This window comes from Mercenaria mercenaria, chromosome 2, assembly GCF_021730395.1.
Source record: "Mercenaria mercenaria strain notata chromosome 2, MADL_Memer_1, whole genome shotgun sequence".
In the NCBI taxonomy this organism is placed as follows: domain Eukaryota; kingdom Metazoa; phylum Mollusca; class Bivalvia; order Venerida; family Veneridae; genus Mercenaria; species Mercenaria mercenaria.
In genome coordinates, this window is record NC_069362.1 from 70,017,444 (window position 1) to 70,040,416 (window position 22,973).

The 22,973-nt window shown below is 35.2% G+C and overlaps 1 protein-coding gene across 1 annotated transcript; it reads left to right on the forward strand.

Moving 5' to 3' along the window:
• Positions 1 to 101: 101 nt before the first annotated feature.
• Positions 102 to 19,733, forward strand: LOC123564237 (2-phosphoxylose phosphatase 1-like). The gene is made up of 6 exons (XM_045357642.2): positions 102 to 208; positions 7,991 to 8,034; positions 10,341 to 10,457; positions 14,070 to 14,210; positions 15,479 to 16,451; positions 16,911 to 19,733. Exons 3-6 carry the CDS (start codon positions 10,424 to 10,426, stop codon positions 17,107 to 17,109), a joined length of 1,347 nt encoding a protein of 448 aa, XP_045213577.2. The 5' UTR covers positions 102 to 208; positions 7,991 to 8,034; positions 10,341 to 10,423; the 3' UTR covers positions 17,110 to 19,733.
• The last annotated feature ends 3,240 nt before the right edge of the window (positions 19,734 to 22,973 follow it).

Sequence of the window (22,973 nt, forward strand, 5' to 3'; positions counted from 1 at the left end):
ATGTAAATAAATTAAGAAATAAACAAATGCTGAGCTTTTTTTGCTATTTAAAGTGTTTTTTGCAAAAAAAAGTGTTTTCCGCTATTTAGGCATTCCGCATTCAAACACCCTTATTTTTGACCTTGAAAGTCACGTGATAATAGGTTGTAAATATGAAAATTTTAGTGAACCACGTGTAAATTAGGGAGATAAATATGTTATAAATGAGGTAGGTGTTGTTAGTTCCTATTTAATCTGATGTTTTAGGAATGATTGAAATTTAGAAAACAAAATTGTTTGGCCAGAATTGGTTTCTAACAGGAAGAAAATGTCATGGTCACATTTACCAGGTTATAGTTACATTTGTCCTAGCACGTACTGACAGTACTCTTGAGTTGGGCATAGTTATCATAGATTTTTAAGTAGAAATATTAAACCCAGTTAAATATTAAAGAGCTTACGTGAGTGTTTGATATAATCATAGCTGTATAGAAAGGAGAAGTGAACGATATTGGACTGGAATAGTAGTCGGATAATCTTGAACACTTCACCTGTTTTGAAACAGCTGTTAAAAGACACAGACACATTGTCATGAGGCTTTGTCAAGCTTATATCAGTATTGGTCAGCAATTTTCTGCATATTACCATCACACAGACAAATCTGACGAACATGAACAAGTTTCCTAGAACTATCTGGTGGCATTTTAAAAATACCAGTCCCTATAATTTGTAGAACAACTTTTTAAAAATGCCAAATCAAGAAGAAGAAAAGATGCCTGTGTCAGGAATCAAAAACTTTCCTGCTGTCTTTACCAACACCATAGAGGAATATGTATTTAAAGATTGTTAAATATAGATATTTATAATTAAGGCAGTTTACCTGAGTAAAGCATTACAAATGCTTTTCAATTTTCAGTGAAAAAATTAGTAAAAACAACTAATTCTCATGTGTTTCCATAACATACAGTTTGTCAGTAATTAAGTTTCAAAGCTTTCTTAAGAAATATAGTATTGATTTCCTGATACCTAAAGATTTTTTTTATATGCCCGTCTCTGAAAGAGCGGGGCGTATTATGTGAACACTCGTGGGGGGCGGTCAGCGTCCAAAAGCATATCCGCTCTCTATGTCAAAAAGTTTACATCCTATCTTCACCAACTTGGTGACAATGTTTGTTGGCATAATATCTCAGCCAAGTTCGATGATCAGCAAAATTGCCCCAAGCACTCTTGAGTTATGGCCCTTGAATTACTCAAAATCTGCAAATTAGCCTTGTCCACCCTCTAAGTCAAATAGTTTTCATCCGATCTTCACCAAACTTTGTGACAATGTTTGTGGTCATACATGTTATATCTCAGCCAAGTTTGATAACCAGCAAATCGCCCCAGGCACTCTTGGATTATGGCCCTTAAATTACTCGAAAAAAGTGCGAATTTAGCCTTGTCGGCTCTCTTAAGTCAAACAGTTTTCATCCGATCTTCCACAAACTTGGTGACAATGTTTGTTGGCATAATATCTCAGCCAAGTTCGATAACCAGTCAAATTGCCCCCAAGCACTCTTGAGTTATGGTCCTTGAATTACTCAAAATCTGCAAATTAGCCTTGTCCACCCTCTAAGTCAAATAGTTTTCATCCGATCTTCACCAAACTTTGTGACAATGTTTGTGGTCATACATGTTATATCTCAGCCAAATTTGGATTATGGCCCTTGAATTACTCGAAAAAAGTGCGAATTTAGCCTTGTCGGCTCTCTTAAGTCAAACAGTTTTCATCCGATCTTCCACAAACTTGCAGATAATGTTTGTGGGCATAATATCTCGGCCAAGTTCGATAACCAGCCAAATTGCCACAGGCACTCTTGGATTATGGCCCTTGAATTACTCGAAATCTGCGAAGTTAGCCTTGTCCGCTCTCTTAAATCGAACAGTTTTCATACGATCTTCCACAAATTTGCTGACAATGTTTGTGGACATAATATCTCGGCCAAATTCGATAACCAGCCAAATCACCTCAGGCACTCTTGGATTATGGCCCTTGAATTAGGCCAAGTTCGATGACGGGCGTATTTTGTTACAGTCTGCCACTCTTGTTTTGTTGTCATAAGATCTAGAGACTAGTGCCTTTAAAAGTACAATCAAAATTTGTAGTCCTGTTTGGCGCCATATAACCTATACTGTGTTGGTGCGCCGTAAAACCCAAATAAATAAATAAATTTAAAAGTACAAAAACATTGCTGAACACACTAAACAGAACTACAGTACATTTCTTTCTTTGTATATATACTTAAGTAAGTTATTATTACGTAATCATAATTCTAGCATATATCAGATGATAACCTTCTATATGGAATACAAATGTCTTGAATAAGAAAACTTTAACTATAATCATATCTTTTATCTTATTATTAATGACTTTTTTTTGTATTTTATGGGAAAAAATGATACAGTTACTTCTCAGTGACATTACATGCACTGCATCACTTTACCTCACGTATTTATGTCACTTAAATGTCTGCTGCGCTGATTTGAAATAGTGTTCTGAGTAAGAACACTTAATTTCTGCACATTCTGTTGAAAAAGAAAAATGATTTCATCTTTGTTGAAACACCTGGGAATGTTATAGAAAAAATCTTTTCTTACAATGTTCTATACAAAGTAGTTAATCATGTTTAACTTTTCCTGTCATTTATTCTCGCCTGCCAAAGACAGGTATTTGGTTTTGGTGTTGTCAGTTATTTGGTTTTGGGGTTGTCAGGTATTTGGTTTTGGCGTTGTCAGTCCCTGAGTCCATCCATCTGAATTTTGTGGTGCATATCTCAAAAACTATTTGACCTTGAGTCAAGATTGTTGATCAGCATCTGAAGTTTTGCAGCTGGGGCTTTGTTTCGATTCCACTTGGTGAGCTAGAGTTATAGCCCTTTACCTAGTCAAAAATAAGCATAAAAGGTATTGAAATTTTGAGTTGCAGCATCTCAAAAAATATTTGACATTAGTCCTAGGGTCCTGAAACAATAGTCAGCATGCTAAGTTGTGCACCTGGGGTTTTATTTGGGATTTCACTCTGCCAACCAAGAGTTATTACCCTAGACTTGGTAAAAAATATGCATTAAAGGGCATACAAGTTTGTGGCGCATGTGTCTCAAAAAGCATTAAATTTTTACCTAGGAATATAACAGAGCATGTGAAGTTGTGCACTGTGGGTTTTGTTTTAGATTTCTCTCAGCCAGACCAGAGTTATGGCCTTTGACCTGGTCTTAAATGTGATTTAGGGGCCTCCGTGGCCGAGTGGTTAGAGTCGTTGACTTCAAACCATTTGCCCTTCATCGATGTGGGTTCGAAACCTCATTTGGGGCGTAGAATTCTTCACGTGAGGAAGCCATCCAGCTGGCTTACGGAAGGTCGGTGGTTCTACCCAGGTGCCCGCTCGTGATGAAATTATGCACGGAGGGGCACCTGGGGTCTTCCTCCACCATTAAAGCTGGAAAGTCGCCATATGACCTAAAATTGTGTCGGTGCGACGTTAAACCCAACAAAATAAATAAATAAATAAATGTGATTTAAGGGCATTTATAAACGTTTGTCTCATTGTGTATCTTAAAAAGTATTTAATTAGACTAATGAATTTTTCAGCATGTAATGTTGTGCGTCTGGGCTTTTGTCAAGCAAGAAATGCAGGCATTGATTCAGTCAAAAATATGTATAAATGGCATAAAAGTTTGTGTCGCATATATCTCAGAAAGTATTTGACCCAGAGTCACTAAACCTTAAAAGATTTTTATAAAGCATTTGAAGTTGTGCACCTGATGTTCTGTTTGTGATTTCACTCAGCCAGACCAGACCTGTGGCCCTTGACTTAGAGAAACACATAATGTGCTTAAAAGTTTATGATGCATGTGCATTTTCAAAATATTTGACTTAGAGTTATGAAACCATGTACAAATGTAGGAATATTATTCAGTTTGGAAAATTCTGTACCTAGGTTTTTGTTGGGAGATTTCACTCTTCAAGACCAGAGTTATGACCCTTACATGTACCATAGTCAAAAATATGCGTAAAGGGCATAAAAGTTTGTGTCTCATGTATCTTAAAAAATATTTGATCTGGATTCATGAAACTTTATAGGAATGTTGTTCAATATATAATATATATATATTACACCAGATTTATACCATATTAACAGGGGTGTAAAATTCTTTTTCACACAACTCGCCCTGCAGGACTAGTAGCTAGTAAAATCAACTCGCCCTTAGTGGACAGTCACTCGCCCTAATAATTGACATTTTTAATACTGTCACGTTTTATGGAAGGAGTATTATGTACAACACAACAAGCAAATTTCAAACATGCTAGTAACACATAGCACGTACACTACGTTTCCTTTTTAATAATTCATTTTTGTTAGTACATACAGCTATCATTTAAAGGCATATAGCTTTGAAACTTATTTATTCTTTTTCTAGGTCAATTACCAACCTCACTGGGTCAAGTTCCATAACTCTAACATGTATTTTGAGCAAATTATGCCCCCTTTTGGACTTAGAAAATTCTGGTTAAAGTTTTACATGCAAGTTACTATCTCCAAAACTAATGCAGATATTGAATTGAAACTTCACATGTGTCTTTGGGGTTATAAAACTAGTTGATAGCACCAAGTCCCATAACTCTGACCTTCATTTTGGCCAAATTATGCCCCCTTTTGTACTTAGAAAATTTTGGTTAACCCTTAGCCTGCTGCAGGCGAATTTAACAGCCTTTGCAAACAGCTTGGAACCAGATCAGACGCCGATTAAATCGGCGTCTGATCAGGTTCCAAGCTGTTTGCTACTCTGACAATATTTCTTCCAATTTTGGAGCAAATTGAATGAACTTTACAATTTAGCAGACGGCATTTCCAGCAGACGACAATTTATCTAGCATGCTAAAGGTTAAAGTTTTGCGTGCAAGTACATACAGCTATTACTAAAAGGCATATAGATTTGAAACTTATTTTTTCTTTTTCTAGATCAATTACCTACCTCACTGGGTCAAGTCCCATAACTCTGACATGTATTTTGGCCAAATTATGCCCCCTTTTGGACTTAGAAAATTCTGGTTAAAGTTTTGCGTGCAAGTACATACAGCTATTACTAAAAGGCATATTGATTTGAAACTTATTTTTTCTTTTTCTAGATCAATTACCTACCTCACTGGGCCAAGTCCCATAACTCTGACATGTATTTTGAGCAAATTATGCCCCCTTTTGGACTTAGAAAATCCTGGTTAAAGTTTTACATGCAAGTTACTATCTCCAAAACTAATGCAGATATTAAATTGAAACTTCACATGTGTCTTCGGGGTTATAAAACTAGTTGATAGAATCAAGTCCCATAACTCTGACATGTATTTTGGGCAAATTATGCCCCCTTTTGGACTTAGAAAATCCTGGTTAAAGTTTTGCGTACAAGTACATACAGCTATTACCAAAAGGCATATAGCTTTGAAACTTATTTATTCTTTTTCTAGGTCAGTTACCAACCTCACTGGGTCAAGTTCCATAACTCTTAACATGTATTTTGAGCAAATTATGCCCCCTTTTGGACTTAGAAAATTCTGGTTAAAGTTTTACATGCAAGTTACTATCTCCAAAACTAATGCAGATATGGAATTGAAACTTCACATGTTTCTTCGGGGTTATTAAACTAGTTGATAGCATCAAGTCCCATAACTGATATGCATTTTGGTCAAATTATGTCCCGTTTCGAACTTAAAACTCTTTTGATATTTAACATTTTGGGTAATAATTTCCTGCTTCTGTGACAATATTTCGAATAGTCGAGCTTGGCTGTCTTACGGACAGCTCTTGTTACGCTTAAATTTCCTTTTCACACCAGACATTTTTCTTTCACTAATTTTGTCATCTCCACCATCAAGTTGCTCTCCATAATAACTGCATAGAGATTTACCCTAAGCCTTCTTTACGCAAGCGAAACAATCTAATTATAATTATGGTGAAATTGTTGAGTGAACACCGTTTCTTAATCCTAATACTGTCCGTGTTATATCAGTGCAAATGAAAAGTAACCTATCTATGATAAATGCCACGTATGATTACACAGTTATGCATCTAACAGTCTTGAAATTAATTTCTTTGATTTTCTCATATTTCTAGATATTTTTCCCATACTTTGACGCATATGTATGGGTAGTTGAGATTGTTCTCTTTCCAGCAGTAGTCTTTTCAACGTATTTCACCTTGTGAAATTCTGTGGGTTTTGACTTTTTAAGAAAAATCGTCTGTTTGTTGACAAATTTCACCACAAAAAATGTCCCTACTTTCCCCAGGGCAATCAATTATTTGATCTTTACATAGTTTTGTATTCAGGTTGCTAATTCATGTGGCAAGTATGCATGCTTTTTTCATGATTAGAGGTAAAAAGTGGGTAGTTTGCATGAGGTACTAGGTCAATTGTCACCTAAGCCTATCATAAAGTCTTTGTGGAGTTGTCTCCATTTTTTCCAAATATTTCATCCGGGATCATTTTTTTCAGCTCAAATAACTCTTTTTCAGGAAATGATATTTTAATAATTTTTTCAGTCCTCGTATTCTGATGCAGTTAACTTCACATACATATAATATAGATAGCTCCTACTTGCAGTTTGTATTTTCAGTTACAATGCCTAAACTGCATCGATAGTAAAAATAATCACAGTCTAACCCCTACCGTAGTTTCCCAAAGTGTCAGGAAAGTATTAAACATCAGTTATTTTCATTTTCTCAAAACTTATTTCCCGAAAAATAATTATTTTGAAAAGTGCCCTAAAAATAATCACCATCCACCTACCTGTCTTGAAAGCGAAAAAAAAGTTGACGATCATCGGTAATTATTCTGTTGATAAACTAAGTAATTGGCCTGTTTTCATCATCAATTAACATCCTCTCAAAGCGATCTTAATTACTGATTTCTTTCTACATAATCGCTGATTAGCAGCTGATAAGATGGGAGTTGTATATTGGATTTTGGGGGGGTACACTTATATAGTAGTGAATCTAGGCCTTTAAAGAAGTGTGTCGGTATCATGACCTCTGAAGTGGAGATCAAAGCGGTATTGTTGCACGAGATTGTCATGGCATTACGTCATATTACAGTTTTCGCGTCATGTGACCTATTTGCCCTCAAGGAATTTACATTCGCTTGAGAAGAATATTTTATAAAAAAAAATTACATGTACAAAGATTCATTTTAAAACTTATTAAAAACCACAACAACATCATTTTGTTTTATTTTAAAACCACATTTCTATTTACGTCCACGAGGTCACGTACCCTATTTCGCCGCACTAACAGAAACCTTTTTACCAAAAGAAATCGTTTTACTCAATGTATTTAAATTACTGCCTCTTTTTCATTATTTAAGATTTTTTAATTCTGTTTTTTGTTCTTTCTGGTCAAAAGTCCGAATTTTATGCCCATAGTATGTATTACTTATTTTCTCTTAGAAAGAAATCAGTAATTAAGATCGCGCTGTTTGAAATTTAACAAATGATTATATGAAAATTCGACCGTTTTCATACAAATTGGCTTACGTTTCCGTCGATATTTTATTAAAATCTTAGTAGAATTCAAATTGTATTACTTCTCAAGCGATGTTGAAAAACTGAAGTGATAATGTTAAAAAATGAATGCACTACGCGCGTTTTTTTGTGTACGTGTCGATAAACAAAAGTAACGGAGATACGATAGGTCGCACGTGCTCTCGGAATGGAAAATTACCGGCATGACGTTTTGATATCGATTCGCGGGTAAATTCCAGTCAATCAAAGTAGCAACTGAACTATCTCAAAGTTTGTTGACGTTCAAGATGTAGTTTCTGAATTTCATTAAAGCTACGACGTAAAAACCACTCGCCCGATCGGTCGAGTATACAGCGAGATCCACTCGTCCTATCCAGACTTTAACTCGCCAATGCGAGCGGGCGAGTGGAATTTTACACCCCTGTAATATTATGAATATATTCTAATTTCTTTTTACTTGTAGGACAAGCAGTATGTAGGAAAGTGAAAAACCACTTAATAAATGATGTAAGTATATTTAAAATGTTTTACTTAAAAATTAATTCATATGCATGAATGCCAGAGTTGTGGCTTTTTGCTTGTATAGCCAAGTGCCGTACATTCCAGTGCTGCATTTCCCACACAAAATATTTTTAAGGAGTAAATTGTTATGTAGTTACTGTCTGGATATAAAATAAAGTTTATAGTTGAATGAGGCAGATCTTTCATAAAGATGGAAATAATAACACCTATAGAATGTGTAGTGAAACTGTCATTTTAAAGCAAGTCCATGCAAAAAAAGTATAAATCTAAAAATAAAAATAAACAGACTTATTTAAAAGAATATTTACACCTTAACCTTGCAAAAAAACTTAAATTTTGGTAATACTGTACCTGATACCAATATTATATATAGATATTTCATTATGTCACAGTGACAAAGGCGTACGCTAGAATTCCCTGTATATGAGATGGGCGGAAATTTTCCCAATAACAGAATTTCTTTAAACTTTGGATATTGAAGGACAATCATCTAAGAAACAAAAAAATGCAATAAAAATCATAGGTCGTTTTGAAATGACCTTTTCAAGGGCAGATATCTCTTTTTCGATACCGGTGACCTATGATTTTTATTGCATTTTTAGCTGGACTATTCGAAGAATAAGTAGAGCTATCCTACTCACCACGGCGTTGGCGTCGGCGTCACACCCTGGTTAAGTTTTTCGTACCAGTCCACATTTTGACAAAGTCTTTTGAGGTAAAGCTTTGAAACTTTCAACACTTGTTTACCATCACCATGTCCAGTAATAGGCAAGGGTACATAACTCTGTCAAGCATTTTGACTGAATTATGGCCCCTTTTGACTTAGAAATCTTGGTTAAGTTTTTCGTACCAGTTCATATTTTGACAAAGTCTTTTGAGATAAAGCTTTGAAATTTTCAACACTTGATTATCATCACCATGTCCAGTTGTAGGCAAGAGTACATAACTCCATCAAGCATTTTGGTTGAATTATTGCCCCTTTTTGACTTAGAAATCTTGGTTAAGTTTTTCGTACCAGTCTACATTTTGACAAAGTCTTTTGAGATAAAGCTTTGAAACTTTCAACACTTGTTTACCATCACAATGTCCAGTTGTAGGCAAGAGTACATAACTCCATCAAGCATTTTGGCTGAATTATGGCCCCTTCTGACTTAGAAATCTTGGTTAATTTTTTCATTCCAGTTTATATTTTGTGTAAAGTGTTTGACATATGGCTTTGAAACTTTAAAATTTATATCTTGTTCAGTATTATAGTCTCTTTCAGTAGGCAAGAGTACATAACTCTGTCATCTTTTTGGCTGAATTATGGCCCTTTTTGAACTTGGAAATTGGTTCTGTTTTATATATATCCATGTTTTGTCAAGACTATTTGACATATGGCTTTGAAACTTTAGACACTTGTTTATCATTATGATTTCCATCTGTAGGCAAGAGTACATAACTCTGACAACTATTTTGGCTGAATTATGGCCCTTTTTGGACTTTGAAATTTTTGTCAAAACTGTTTGAACTGTGGCTTTGAAACTTTTAACACTAGTATATCAACATGATTTCCATCTATAGGCAAGTATACATAACTCTGTCAACTATTTTGACTGAATTATGACCCTTTTTGGACTTGAAAATTAGTTAATTTTTTCATACAAGTCCATAATTTTGCCTATCATATAACTTAACATATTTGCCATCATGGTCACACATTGCCATTTAGTGCAAGACTAATCGAAATCCACAAATACAGGAACATTTTTTGTTTAATCCCTTTTTTTCTTTTGTCTGAAAATCTACGGAAATATTTTGACCCCATTCTTCAATCAATTCTTCGAATAGTCGAGCGCGCTGTCATCCGACAGCTCTTGTTTTGTTTCTTAGATGATTGTCCTTCAATATCCAAAGTTTGAAGAAATTCTGTTATTGGGGAAATTTTCGCACCAAATTCTAGCATACGTCCTTAAAACAAAAGAAACAGCTTTCCAAATAGATGTTACATGTACTTACATGGTTAGAAAAGCACTGGAGAGATAGGATTTAACAAGAAATTAATGTTTACATTTCATGTTCATAATAAAATTTAAACAAAGACATTATAAGCCTTTAGGCTGTCCTTGAAAAGGAATTAAAAGTACTTGGAAAGTACTTTAATATTGTTTCTTGGAAGTTTTATATGAACCATGAATTACCACAGTGTTGAGAATGAGTTTTCTACTGGAGTCATTTGATGCAGGGTAGAATGAGTACATGTGATCACGAGGTTGTACGTTTATATTTTATAAAAATATTTTTATATCCAGGAGGCGGAGCTATCCAGTATATATATGTGATGACATTAGGATGCAGTAATGTCTTGTTGTGTATATTGTGGGACAAGTGAAACATGCTGGATTATCAAATGTCACTCTTACTTGTTGGTAAGTACATTTTATCTCTATCTTTTAGTTTATCTCCTGAACCTTTAAAATAATCTCTCACTTTAATGTTTGACTTGTAAAGAAAAACTGAGTATATACAAATTGAGTTTTATTAGGTTTTTGAATGTCTATATGAATTCATTTTTTTACTAATATATTTAGCTATGGGCCATATATGACAAAATTATAGTGATAGTACATATCAAGAACTAGAGCAGTTACTGGAGTAAACAGGCCATTTTACATGATCAGTTTGATTTGATGCAGTTTAACTCTTACCCTGCTAAATTTCTATTATGAACTTGTACCATTATTTGTTAAAAGGGGTGCTTACCAAAAAAGATACTGACTGAATTGTGAACAGTGCAGATCATGATCAGACTGCAGGGATGTGCAAAGGCAGAATCAGTAGTGTCCAGCATGATAAGGGTTTAAACTTTATAATATTTATGTTTGAAAATAATTTCAGTTTTCATTGTCTGTGTACCTAGTCATGTAAATTGTCCTGCAGTAAATATTTTTTTAAACCTGAATGCCTAACTGGTATGACATTATATCACACTTGGCAAAGACTTAATGAAGTAGTCATGTTACAGATATAATATATAATTGAGCCATGCCATGGGAAAACCAACATAGTGGCTTTGCGACCAGCATGGATCCAGACCAGCCTGCACATCCACGCAGTTTGGTCAGGATCCATGCTGTTCGCTTTCATAGCCTATTGCAATTAGGGAAACCATTAGCGAACAGCATGGAGCCTGACCAGACTGCGCGGATGCGCAGGTTGGTCTGGATCCATGCTGGTCGCAAACCCACTATGTTGGTTTTCTCATGGCACGGCTCATATTACAAATTGTTTTAACCTTTATTTTGGAACGTTTTGCTTGTACAGCCTAGATAAACTGACAGTAATTTTAATGCTAAACCTGTTGTTAACATTATTTAAACATGAATGACAGTAAAAAAAGAATGCAAAATATAAAAGTCTTTAACACTGTAGTGTTACATAAAGGGAGGTAATGTTTTTTACAATTTTGGAGTTGGGGCACTTAGGTTTATCCTTGTCTGAGAAATTAATGTAAATAAACAGACCCTGAGTGACCCAACACTGTGTATATACGCTAATAAGGCAGGGACTTCACTGTACCTAGATTCATCAGACATTGTTTGGTTGATGTTCAGTATGTGAAGTTATGCACCTTGGGTTTTGTCTGTCATTTCACTCAGACAGACCAGACCTACGGCCATTGACTTAGTAAAAATTATACATAGAGGGCTTAAAAAAGTTTGTTTGTATATCTCAAAAAATGTTTGACCTAGAGTCATGAAACCATATAGGAATATTATTTAGCATGTAAAGTTGTGCACATGTGGTTTTGTTTGGTACTTCACTCCGCAAGACCAGAGTTATGCCCTCTGATTTAGTAAAAAATATGCATTAATGGCATACAATTTTGTGTTGCTTGCATCTCAAAAGGTATTTGACCTGTTGTCATGAAAACCTGTTGTCATGAAACCATTTCTCAGTGTTGTTCACCATGTGATGTTGTGTACTTGAGTTAAATTGAGATTTACCCATCTCTCCATTCCCCAACCTCAAACCTCCCCCCAGAAAGAAAAATAAATAGTTTTTAGCTCGACTATTCGAAGGATAGGGGAGCTTTCCTACTCGCCCCGGCGTCGGCGTTAGCGTGAGCCTGAGCGTCACACAAATGTTAAAGTTTGCATACCACCCCTAATATTTTCAAAGTCCATTGAGATATTGCTTTCATATTTTGCATACTTGTTTAACATCATGACCCCAGTCTGTACAAAGGAGGAGGCAACTCTATGAAGCATTTTTACTGAATTATGGCCCCTTTTCGACTTAGAATAAATGTTAAAATTTGCGTACCACCCCAAATATTTTCAAAGTCCATTGAGATATTGCTTTCATATTTTGCATACTTGTTTACCATCATGACCCCAGTCTGTAAAAAGGAGGAGGCAACTCTTATCAAGCATTTTGACTGAATTATGGCCCCTTTTTGACTTAGAATATGCTTATTGTAATGTTAAAGTTTTTATTATACTATCAAGCACTGAGAATAGTCGAGCGCGCTGTCCACTGACAGCTCTTGTTTACTCTTTCTTTTTATCTTGTGTTTCTTCATGATATTTTGTAGTATCCATACAAGCCCCCCCCTCCCCCCCCCCATCCCAAGATGACTTGCACAATCAGGTATTATGAAAATTTACTTACTCAGCAAGTAAACCATACACTGACAGGAATTTGGAGCACTTGTATGCAGTGTCCTATGGGCACACATCTGGTTGTATTTCTGCATTTTGTTACATTAATTGCACTGTAATGTACCAAAAACAAAGTACTGGACAGGACAAAATATTGAATTTCTTAAATAATCTTCATAATTCTTAGAAATTTTATTAATTGTAATGATTGTTAACATTAAAAAAATCTGTCATCAGAGAGTCTTTGTACCAGATTCAGATGAAATTTTCTTTTTTTTTCCTTTTTAAGAGTCTGATTTTGAAACAGCCTCCCGCGATGACTTTCCATAGTTTTCCAGTTGTACCATGCCTAGTCTTGATTGATATTTCATGAATAGAGATTGATGAAGTATAACTGTATTTACTGCCAGACAAAACACCATCTCATTGAAGTAAATAATATAAAATAATAATATGAGCCGTGCCATGAGAAAATCAACATAGTGGGTTTGCGACCAGCATGGATCCAGACCAGCCTGCGCATCCGCGCAGTCTGGTCAGGCTCCATGCTGTTCGCTTTTAAAGCCTATTGGAATTGGAGAAACTGTTAGCGAACAGCATGGATCCTGACCAGACTGCGCGGATGCGCAGGCTGGTCTGGATCCATGCTGGTCGCATACCCACTATGTTGGTTTTCCCATGGCACGGCTCAATTATAGTGCTGATTGAAAGATTATCCATTTTATAAAATTTGTTAAAATCCTGTAAAAAAATTTAAAAAATGAATCAAACATTGAATGTAAAATTGAAAGTGGGATGAAGGAGAGAACCCGAATGTGACTTGATATTGGTGTTTTAACGCTCGATTGCCCATTTAGAACAGAAGATCTATTTTTTCTGTAACTAAACATCAAATATGTCACAGAGGACATTATTACAATAGTAAAATCTGATTTTATCTTTTTCCTTAGTTTAAATAAACATTGAAATATGTGTACCATTTCTCTTACTGGAAAGTATCAAAGGAACAGCAATAGGCAACTGAAAACTATTTCAATATAGAAATTAAATAAAATCCTTGATGAATATTGGGTAAATATTATTTTGTATTTTATGAATATAAATGCAAATATATATTTTGAAAAATAAATTGGGACTATAAGCACAAACAAGTTAAAATGGCCAGAGGAAGTTCATTATTACAGTACTGTTGTGACATCTAAGTTAATTGTGAACAATTTTTTCCCTTTCAAGTATAGAGAAATTGATTGGAATTATCAATCATGTTTCTACATGTACATCACCTAAATTCTACATTTGTCCAGAGGCCTTCTATCACCTTTAATTTGATAAATGTTGTTCAGTGAGGAAACATTTTGTTACATTTATATATTACAGTGATAGTTGCTGTGTGTAGTTGCCGATCCATTGACATGGTACAGGTTGACAACATCTTGGCGCACACACCTGGAACATCATCACTCAGTTCTGACCATTACAGCTACTGTAACCATCATAAATCTGTCACCGCGGACGAAGGTCAGTCTTACTTTAATTAGGTTAATTGTGTTATTTAAAATATGTATTTATCAGTGTGATGACTTATTTAAGTAATCTTGGCAATGGTACATTTGTTTATATTATAAAAATGCACACAATATGGCTGTTATGGCCAGATGTGGCTTATTTTTGTATATGCAGTGGTGTTGATAAAAGTGAAATGATAACCCTCAAAGTATATTGTGACTTTGTTGGAGTCACACATGTTAGTCTGTTTATCCATTTGTCCTTGTTTCTGCTCCATATCTTCTTCACTGTTAGGAAGATTTTCCTAAAACTTGCATCAGTTATAAACCTTATCCAGATGATGTGCAGAGGGCACAACTCAGGTCACTTGGTTCAAGGTCAAGGTTATACTTGGAGGTCAAAAGTCTAACTAGCTTTATATCTGCAAAACCATGTGGAAGAGTTTTATAAAATTCGCATGAAATATTTACCTCATCAAGGTGAGTACATGAGCACACAACCCAGATCACTAAGTTCAACTGAAGGTCACACTTTGAGGTCAAAGGTCAAATATCTCAACTTTGTGTCCCCCTCCATATCTTCTTAACCAGTGGAAGGATTTTCATGAAATTAGCATCAGTTGTTCTCATCAAGACGACATAGAGAGTGCACATTTCAGGTCATTAAGTCCAAGGTCAAGGTCACAATTTTAGGTCAAAGATCATGATTACCATATTTTCCATTCCCTGTAGCGGAGTCATCTTTAGTAATAGCTTTAGTTTTATTGAATTTGAATGTAAATCTGATACTGAAAGCATGATTATGATGTGACTGTTGTTTGGTATATTGGCTGTTTATTGCTCTTGGCCTAAAAGCATTCCAAGGCTTAACAATGCCAAAATGAATTAATGACATTTCGTTATTTGACTGTAAAATTATTACTTTTTATATTTTACTTTTATATGTGAATCACAAAAGAGAGTGATGTCTATGTGGTTTGCAGTTAATGACTACTTCCAGTTTCAAACAAGAAAATATAATTTTAGCTTTAATTGTCTTCTGTTATGTAAAATAACATTGTCCACTTTCATGGTAAAATACCAAGTTGTAGCAGAATTGAAAATTAAACATGCATACTGTACTTGCTATTTCCTCATCTTTGGGGATATTTGATAGAATGTAATTAAAAAGAGAGAAAAAGTTTTTTTGTTATTCATAGTAGAACTTTCAGAATTATTGATGACTTAAAAGGAATGCCAATTTAAATTGTATAATAGTGTTCTGTCTTCTTTTTCTTTCAGGTACAGTTTTTGCTGGGTACAGCTTACTGCAGGTTCACATTGTGCTTTCTCCAGGTCAAAGTGATGCATCATCCAAGGTCAAAGTTCAAGGTCAAAGCTTTCCACCAATGTCTTGTGATTTTGAACATTCTCACACGTTAAATGATTTCGTAGCAATGACAAGTGTATATACAGATGCTAGTCGTAATCATCAGTTGCATCATCTTCATCCAACGTTCCCAAAGGTTTGTGCCAACGATCACCTCACCTCTACAGGATTCAAGCAGCTAATTTCTATTGGGCAGTCTCTGAATACCTCATATTTTAGCAACAGAGTACATAAAAAGTTGAAGCCAAAATATTCCTCTATTCGTGTTGAATCTGTATCTACAGAAAAGTCATATCAAAGTGTTCTTGGATTTTTGTATGGTTTCTTAGAGGAGAAACAATTGTATAAAACAAAAATTCATAAAGTGAACAGAAATTTCTGTGAATTTGTAGAATCAGACTTACCGTCTTGCCACTGTTCAAAGACACGAGCATTAGCTCCACATGTTTCTCAGGCACTGACTAAAGGAACATTCTTGTTCAAATCTTCATTTCCAAACAATGATATAATCACTAAAGTCTTTCAAACAGATATTTCTGACCAAACATCAGGTTTAGAACTTTTCAATGTTCTTATGCAGTACAAGTGTGATAGTAGAGATGAACCGTGCGAAAAGGACGCACTTTGTAACCTGTTTGAAGAAGATAAGCTTGCGCGATTGCACAATATTCTTGCTGACCATCATCTCTCCTTGAAAACAGACACCATATTTCGTACATATTCTGAACTGCGTGCGTATCCATTCCTGCAGCAGATTTTATCTAGAGCCAATTTGCACAATGAGCACCAGTCTATCAATGTATACACGGGACACAGTCATTTCATACAGTTTCTAACAACCAGTCTTGGTGTCTTTAGAAGACAGATAACACCACTTGCTTCAAGGTAATTATGCAAACCTTAGCAGGTTTTATGTAACTATTAGTTTCTGGCTTAAGAACTTTTTTTCAAAAAACTGCAAAGTAAAGAGTCTGAAACGTAAGTAGTGCAAAAGATGCTTTCTGGATATTTTTTTTTAATTCCAGGGTAACAAATAGTACAGTGTAATGTGATCATTGTCACACCTCAGCAAAAGTTAGAATACACAAGACATGCAGTCTGCACATTGCCAGACAAATATTCTCTTGATGATTGGGCAAAAGGCAATACATCTGCAGTGATTCATCTTCCTCTTATGTGAATTGAAATTGTAAATTAGTACAAGAGGCTGATTTAATTAATAAATACTTGGTAGGTTAAGTGACCATTGATACATAATTGAAATACTGTCGAAGAATGTTGGTATTTTATAGCCATATGAAAACTGTTGATATAAAATAAAATAACTTAACTGTCGTATTTTAGGTTAGTGATTGAGATGTACAAGAAGAATCAGGGCCAGCCAGATGAGGGTGGCCTGTATTTGAGGTTCCTCTATAATGGTGCTGATGTAACTAGAGAGATCAGTGGCTGTACATTCCAGATGGAAAACAACCTTTGCAAGATAGCAGGCCTGAAGGAGCTCGTAGCAGCTCTAAGGAAACAGTACCTGGATCAGTGTTAGTTTGTTGAGTATATGCACCGGTAATATAAGGTAAACGCTGCAAGTTGAATCTCGAAGAGGAACGTTCCACCACCAGAGTATTATAGAGCAGTAATTTGATGTATAAGAATGTCAGTGATCACCATACTCATCAGTGTCACATTGATTTCAATTAGTGTGACACTGGTGCAAGACCACCGGTAATTATGACATTGATAGGTATAAGATGAATATTTTAAATGATATTAAAAAATCAAAAGCCACAACTTAAAGAATGTTAAGAATATTGATATTGTATAGTATTAGAACACCAATAAGTGTGACCACGATACAAGATACACAATTTTGGTAATAGTCTGGCATAAGTGCAGACAACATTAGCAGCTATGTATAGCTATTGTCCAATTTCAACAAATGTCACAAATTATACATTCCTAGCGCATAATTATATAATTACTGAACAAAACAGCTAACCTGCCATTTTCTATTTTTCCGATGTCTTAAAAACTGTTGAAAATATATTTTTTTAAATTAAGCATTCTTTTAGATCAACATGTTATTGATAAAATTTCAAATTTCAAAAATATCAATTCAGGCAAAGGTTTTATAGTATTCATTTTACTACAACACCCCACTTTAAAAGTCACAAAAATACACTGAATAGTTGTGATTTCAGAAAACAAGAGAATATTATAAGAATGCAGAGGTGTAGATTTTTAGTTTTTACTAGAAAATGGTTAATGATTTTCTCTTTTTTTTTTTAGCTCACCTGTCACAAAGTGACAAGGTGAGCTTTTGTGATCGCGCGGTGTCCGTTGTCCGTCGTCAGTCCGTGCGTGCATGCGTCCGTAAACTTTTGCTTGTGACCACTCTAGAGGTCACATTTTTTGTGGGATCTTTATGAAAATTGGTCAGAATGTTCATCTTGATGATATCTAGGTCAAGTTCGAAAGTGGGTCACGTGCCATCAAAAACTAGGTCAGTAGGTCTAAAAATAGAAAAACCTTGTGACCTCTCTGGAGGCCATGTATTTCACAAGATCTTCATGAAAATTGGTCAGAATGTTCACCTTGATGATATCTAGGTCAAGTTCGAAACTGGGTCACGTGCCTTCAAAAACTAGGTCAGTAGGTCTAAAAATAGAAAAACCTTGTGACCTCTCTAGAGACCATATATTTCACAAGATCTTCATGAAAATTGGTCAGAACGTTCACCTTGATGATATCTAGGTCAAGTTCGAAACTGGGTCACGTACCTTCAAAAACTAGGTCAGTAGGTCAAATAATAGAAAAACCTTTTGACCTCTCTAAAGGCCATATTTTTCATGGGATCTGTATGAAATTTGGTCTGAATGTTCATCCTGATGATATCTAGGCCAAGTTCGAAACTGGGTCACGTGCGGTCAAAAACTAGGTCAGTAGGTCTAAAAATAGAAAAACCTTGTGACCTTTCTAGAGGCCATATATTTCACAAGATCTTCATGAAAACTGGTCAGAACGTTCACCTTGATGATGTCTAGGTCAAGTTTGAAACTGGGTCACGTGCCATCAAAAACTAGGCCAGCCGGTCAAAAAATAGAAAAACCTTGTGACCTCTCTAGAGGCCATATTTTTCATGGGATCTGTATGAAAGTTGGTCTGAATGTTCATCTTGATGATATCTAGGTCAAGTCCGGAAGTGGGTCATGTGCCATCAAAAACAAGGTCAGTAGGTCAAATAATAGAAAAACCTTGTGACCTCTCTTAAGGCCATATTTTTCAATGGATCTTCATGAAAGTTGGTCTGAATGTTCACCTTGATGATATCTAGGTCAAGTTCGAAACAGGGTCATGTGCGGTCAAAAACTAGGTCAGTAGGTCTAAAAATAGAAAAACCTTGTGACCTCTCTAGAGGCCATACTTGTGAATGGATCTCCATAAAAAGTGGTCAGAATGTTCATCTTGATGATATTAAGGTCAAGTTCAAAAGTGGGTCACGTGCCATCAAAAAGTAGGTCAGTAGGTCAAATAATGAAAAAACCTTGTGACCTCTCTAGAGGCCATATTTTTCATGGGATCTGTATGAAAGTTGGTCTGAGTGTTTATCTTGATGATATCTAGGTCAAGTTTGAAACTGGGTCAACTGCGATCAAAAACTAGGTCAGTAGGTCCTGAAATAGAAAGACCTTGTGACCTCTCTAGAGGCCATACCCTTGAATGGATCTTCATGAAAATTGGTCAGATTGTTCACCTTGATGATATCTAGGTCAAGTTTGAAACTGGGTCATGTGCCTTAAAAAACTAGGTCAATAGGTCAAATAATAGAAAAACCTTGTGACCTCTCTAGAGACCATATTTTTCAATGAATCTTCATGAAAATTGGTCAGAATTTTTATCTTGATAATATCTATGTCAAGTCCAAAACTGGGTCACATGAGCTAAAAAACTAGGTCACTATGTCAAATAATAGAAAAAACGACGTCATACTCAAAACTGGATCATGTGGGAAGAGGTGAGCGATTCAGGACCATCATGGTCCTCTTGTTTAGTATTAATTTTGTTTCTCTACAAAAATGTCAGATGATGGGATAACATCTCAAATTTGAAAGAATGAAAGAATATTATATATCTAATTTACATTAACTGCAGAGATTAACACCATTTGAGCCATGCCTTGAGAAAACCAACATAGTGGGTATGCGACCAGCATGGATCCAGACCAGCCTGCGCATCCGCGCAGTCTGGTCAGGCTCCATGCTGTTCGCTTTTAAAGCCTATTGGAATTGGAGAAACTATTAGCGAACAGCATGAATCCTGACCAGACTGCGCGGATGCGCAGGCTGGTCTGGATCCATGCTGGTCGCATACCCACTATGTTGGTTTTCCCATGGCACGGCTCAAAATTTTATTCTTTGACATACACTAAAGTGACTGGGTGCTTTTTAATAGATATTTGAAATATGACCATTAAATTTAAGTTTTAAATCAGTGGTGACTCCAAGCTCTTAAAAACTTCATTCTCACAGGTTACTGGGATATCATTTAAAAGTGAAAGAAATGGTTGCCTCTTTAGTTCTTTTGCCCACTGGTTAAGCCTGGAATTTCTCAGGATTTCAAGACTTGAAAGGTATTTAGACCACTGGTTGTAGTGACATGTGTGAGACCCATGTTTTTAGCTCATCTGATTTTTTGAAAAAAAATGATGAGTTATTGTCATCACTTGAGCGGTTGTCGGCGTCGGCGTCTGCGTCGGCGTTGCCTGGTTAAGTTTTATGTTTAGGTCAGCTTTTCTCCTGAACTATCAAAGCTATTGCTTTGAAACTTGGAATACTTGTTCACCATCATAAGCTGACCCTGTATAGCAAGAAACATAACTCCATCTTGGTTTTTGCAAGATTTTTGGCCCCTTTGTACTTAGAAAATATCAGATTTCTTGGTTAAGTTTTATGTTTAGGTCAACTTTTCTCCTAAACTATCAAAGCTATTGCTTTGAAACTTGGAATACTTGTTCACCATCATAAGCAGACCCTGTACATCAAGAAACATAACTCCATCTTGCTTTTTGCAAGAATTATTGCCCCTTTTGGACTTAGAAAATAGTTTTCTTGGTTAAGTTTTATGTTTAGGTCAGCTTTTATCCTAAACTATCAAAGCTATTGCTTTAAAACTTGCAACACTTGTTCACCATCATAAGCTGACCCTGTACAGCAAGAAACATAACTCCATCCTGCTTTTTGCAAGATTTATGGCCCCTTTTGTACTTAGAAAATATCAGATTTCTTGGTTAAGTTTTATGTTTAGGTCAACTTTTTCTCTTAAACTATCAAAGCTATTGCTTTGAAACTTGCAACACTTGTTCACCATCATAAGCTGACCCTGTACAGCAAGCAACATAACTCCATCCTGCTTTTTGCAATAATTATTGCCCCTTTTGGACTTAGAAAATCATTTTCTTGGTTGAGTATTATGTTTAAGTCAACTTTTCTCATAAACTATCAAAGCTATTGCTTTAAAACTTGCAACAGTTTTTCACCATCATAAGTGGACACTGTACATCAAGAAACATAACTCTATCCTGCTTTTTGCAAGAATGATGGCCCTTTTTAGACTTAGAAAATCATGGGTAGGACAATATTTCTATTATACAAAAAAAAATCAGATGAGCGTCAGCACCCGCAAGGCGGTGCTCTTGTTATATGGTACATGTACATTGATCATTATAGTTATGACCACAAGGTAAAGATTTTATTCACACACACTATATACAGCATACCATCAGGCTGAGTATTGGAGAAAAATCAAAAGTTTTTTTTTTAGAAGTTAAACTAAAACTGATAGACCAGAGAAATAGATAAGTTTTCAGGGTGAATTTGATATAATCTGATTGCGCATTTACACAAAATATGCAGCCTATCTGTTGCTCTGTTAGGCTGTACATAATATTCTAATGAATATATCATTTTTCCCCCCAGATTTTTCATTACATACTGCTTCCACGTGATGAAATTGTAAAAAAAAACAATCTTGTTTTATTGCTAAATTGTAATATTCATTTAGAGTTCGTACTTTTGTTCTAAAACATTTTGCCGAATTTAAACAAATGTAAACAGACATTATATTTAATCATGTGCAAATCAACACTTAAACTTTTATTGATCAAATTTTAATTTAAGTCACATGTTGTCCCATAAACTATCTACAACATATGAACCTGAAAAAAGACTGACATCCAAAATGACATAGCTCTTTATTTATTAAGACCATGCTGTATGCCTGACAGACTTTGAATAAAGGAAAGAAGCACCAACCACCCCTAATGCACCTTTCTTGAGGTCTGTGCAAAATACAAGCCAATAGCTATAAAGATAAGTTTTAGGGTGCTACTAAATTAAAAACAAAGTTGATGGGAATATACCAACAATATTCATCACATGAGTTGTATTGATTTCTCACATGATCAAGTCATTTCACTTAAAGGCTCATTATAACAGATAATTAAGTTGTCGTAGGCATTTATTAAGAAGCTGTGTAACCGGGCATGAAATATGTAAAAGCAGCCCTATAGCCTGATGTTAACATTTATTGTCCATACAAATGATAAAAGTACTGAAATGACCCACTTAACTGCAAAAATGGACTATATTTTGCTTTTGTTTTGAAATGTATAATAGTTATTTGAATCTAAATGTTTTGTTTTTACACAGTCATAATAAATGTTTTGCACATCCTTCCCCAGATGCTTCCACCACCTATCTTTGGCAAAATTAGGGAGTTACCATTGTTGCCTTTCAGTATACGACAATTTTATTTTATTAGTATGCATGTATCTTGAAAGTTTTTTCTCAGAAACAGCCTGCCTACTTAGCTTAATAAGGAGAGTGCAGATCTATGATGAGTTCTGTCCTGGGCGGGGAGTATGTTCTCTATGAGGATTTGATAAAAGATAGTTGGGTAGTTGACAATTACTTGAGCAGGTTTGTACCAGTACAGGATCCAGGAACACTGGTTAGGTTAACTGTCCACAACTACATAACTGAAATACTGTTGAAAAATGGCATTAAACCCAAAACAAATAAATCAATCAGAAACTTTTCTTTCATTAGAGGGCCAGTAAATGTTTATATGGAAAGGAAGATTTAAGGGGTTTTAATTTCTAAAATTACATTTTTTTTGTTGATTTGTACCTATACCTTTATGGACAGATCTCTATTGTTAGGGGTGCTCATGTGAGTTGCATTCATTTCTAGTTTTTCAGTTCAGAAAATTGAAACTCATGATTGAAAATTTATAGCTGTATCATGTATATCACACCTTTGATAAAAGTACAGTTGCAATGTTAAATAAAAATAGCATTGCCTGCACCTTGTGATTGCATGAAAGAGTGAACAACAAACATGTTTGAGATAA

Excerpts from the sequence above, each read along its gene's own strand:
- LOC123564237 (XM_045357642.2), top strand. The coding sequence starts at position 10,424 with ATGCTGGATTATCAAATGTCACTCTTACTTGTTG. Across the intron at positions 10,458-14,069 it reads AATGTCACTCTTACTTGTTG|TGATAGTTGCTGTGTGTAGT; the intron begins GTAAGTACATTT and ends TATATATTACAG. Across the intron at positions 14,211-15,478 it reads ATCTGTCACCGCGGACGAAG|GTACAGTTTTTGCTGGGTAC; the intron begins GTCAGTCTTACT and ends TTTTTCTTTCAG.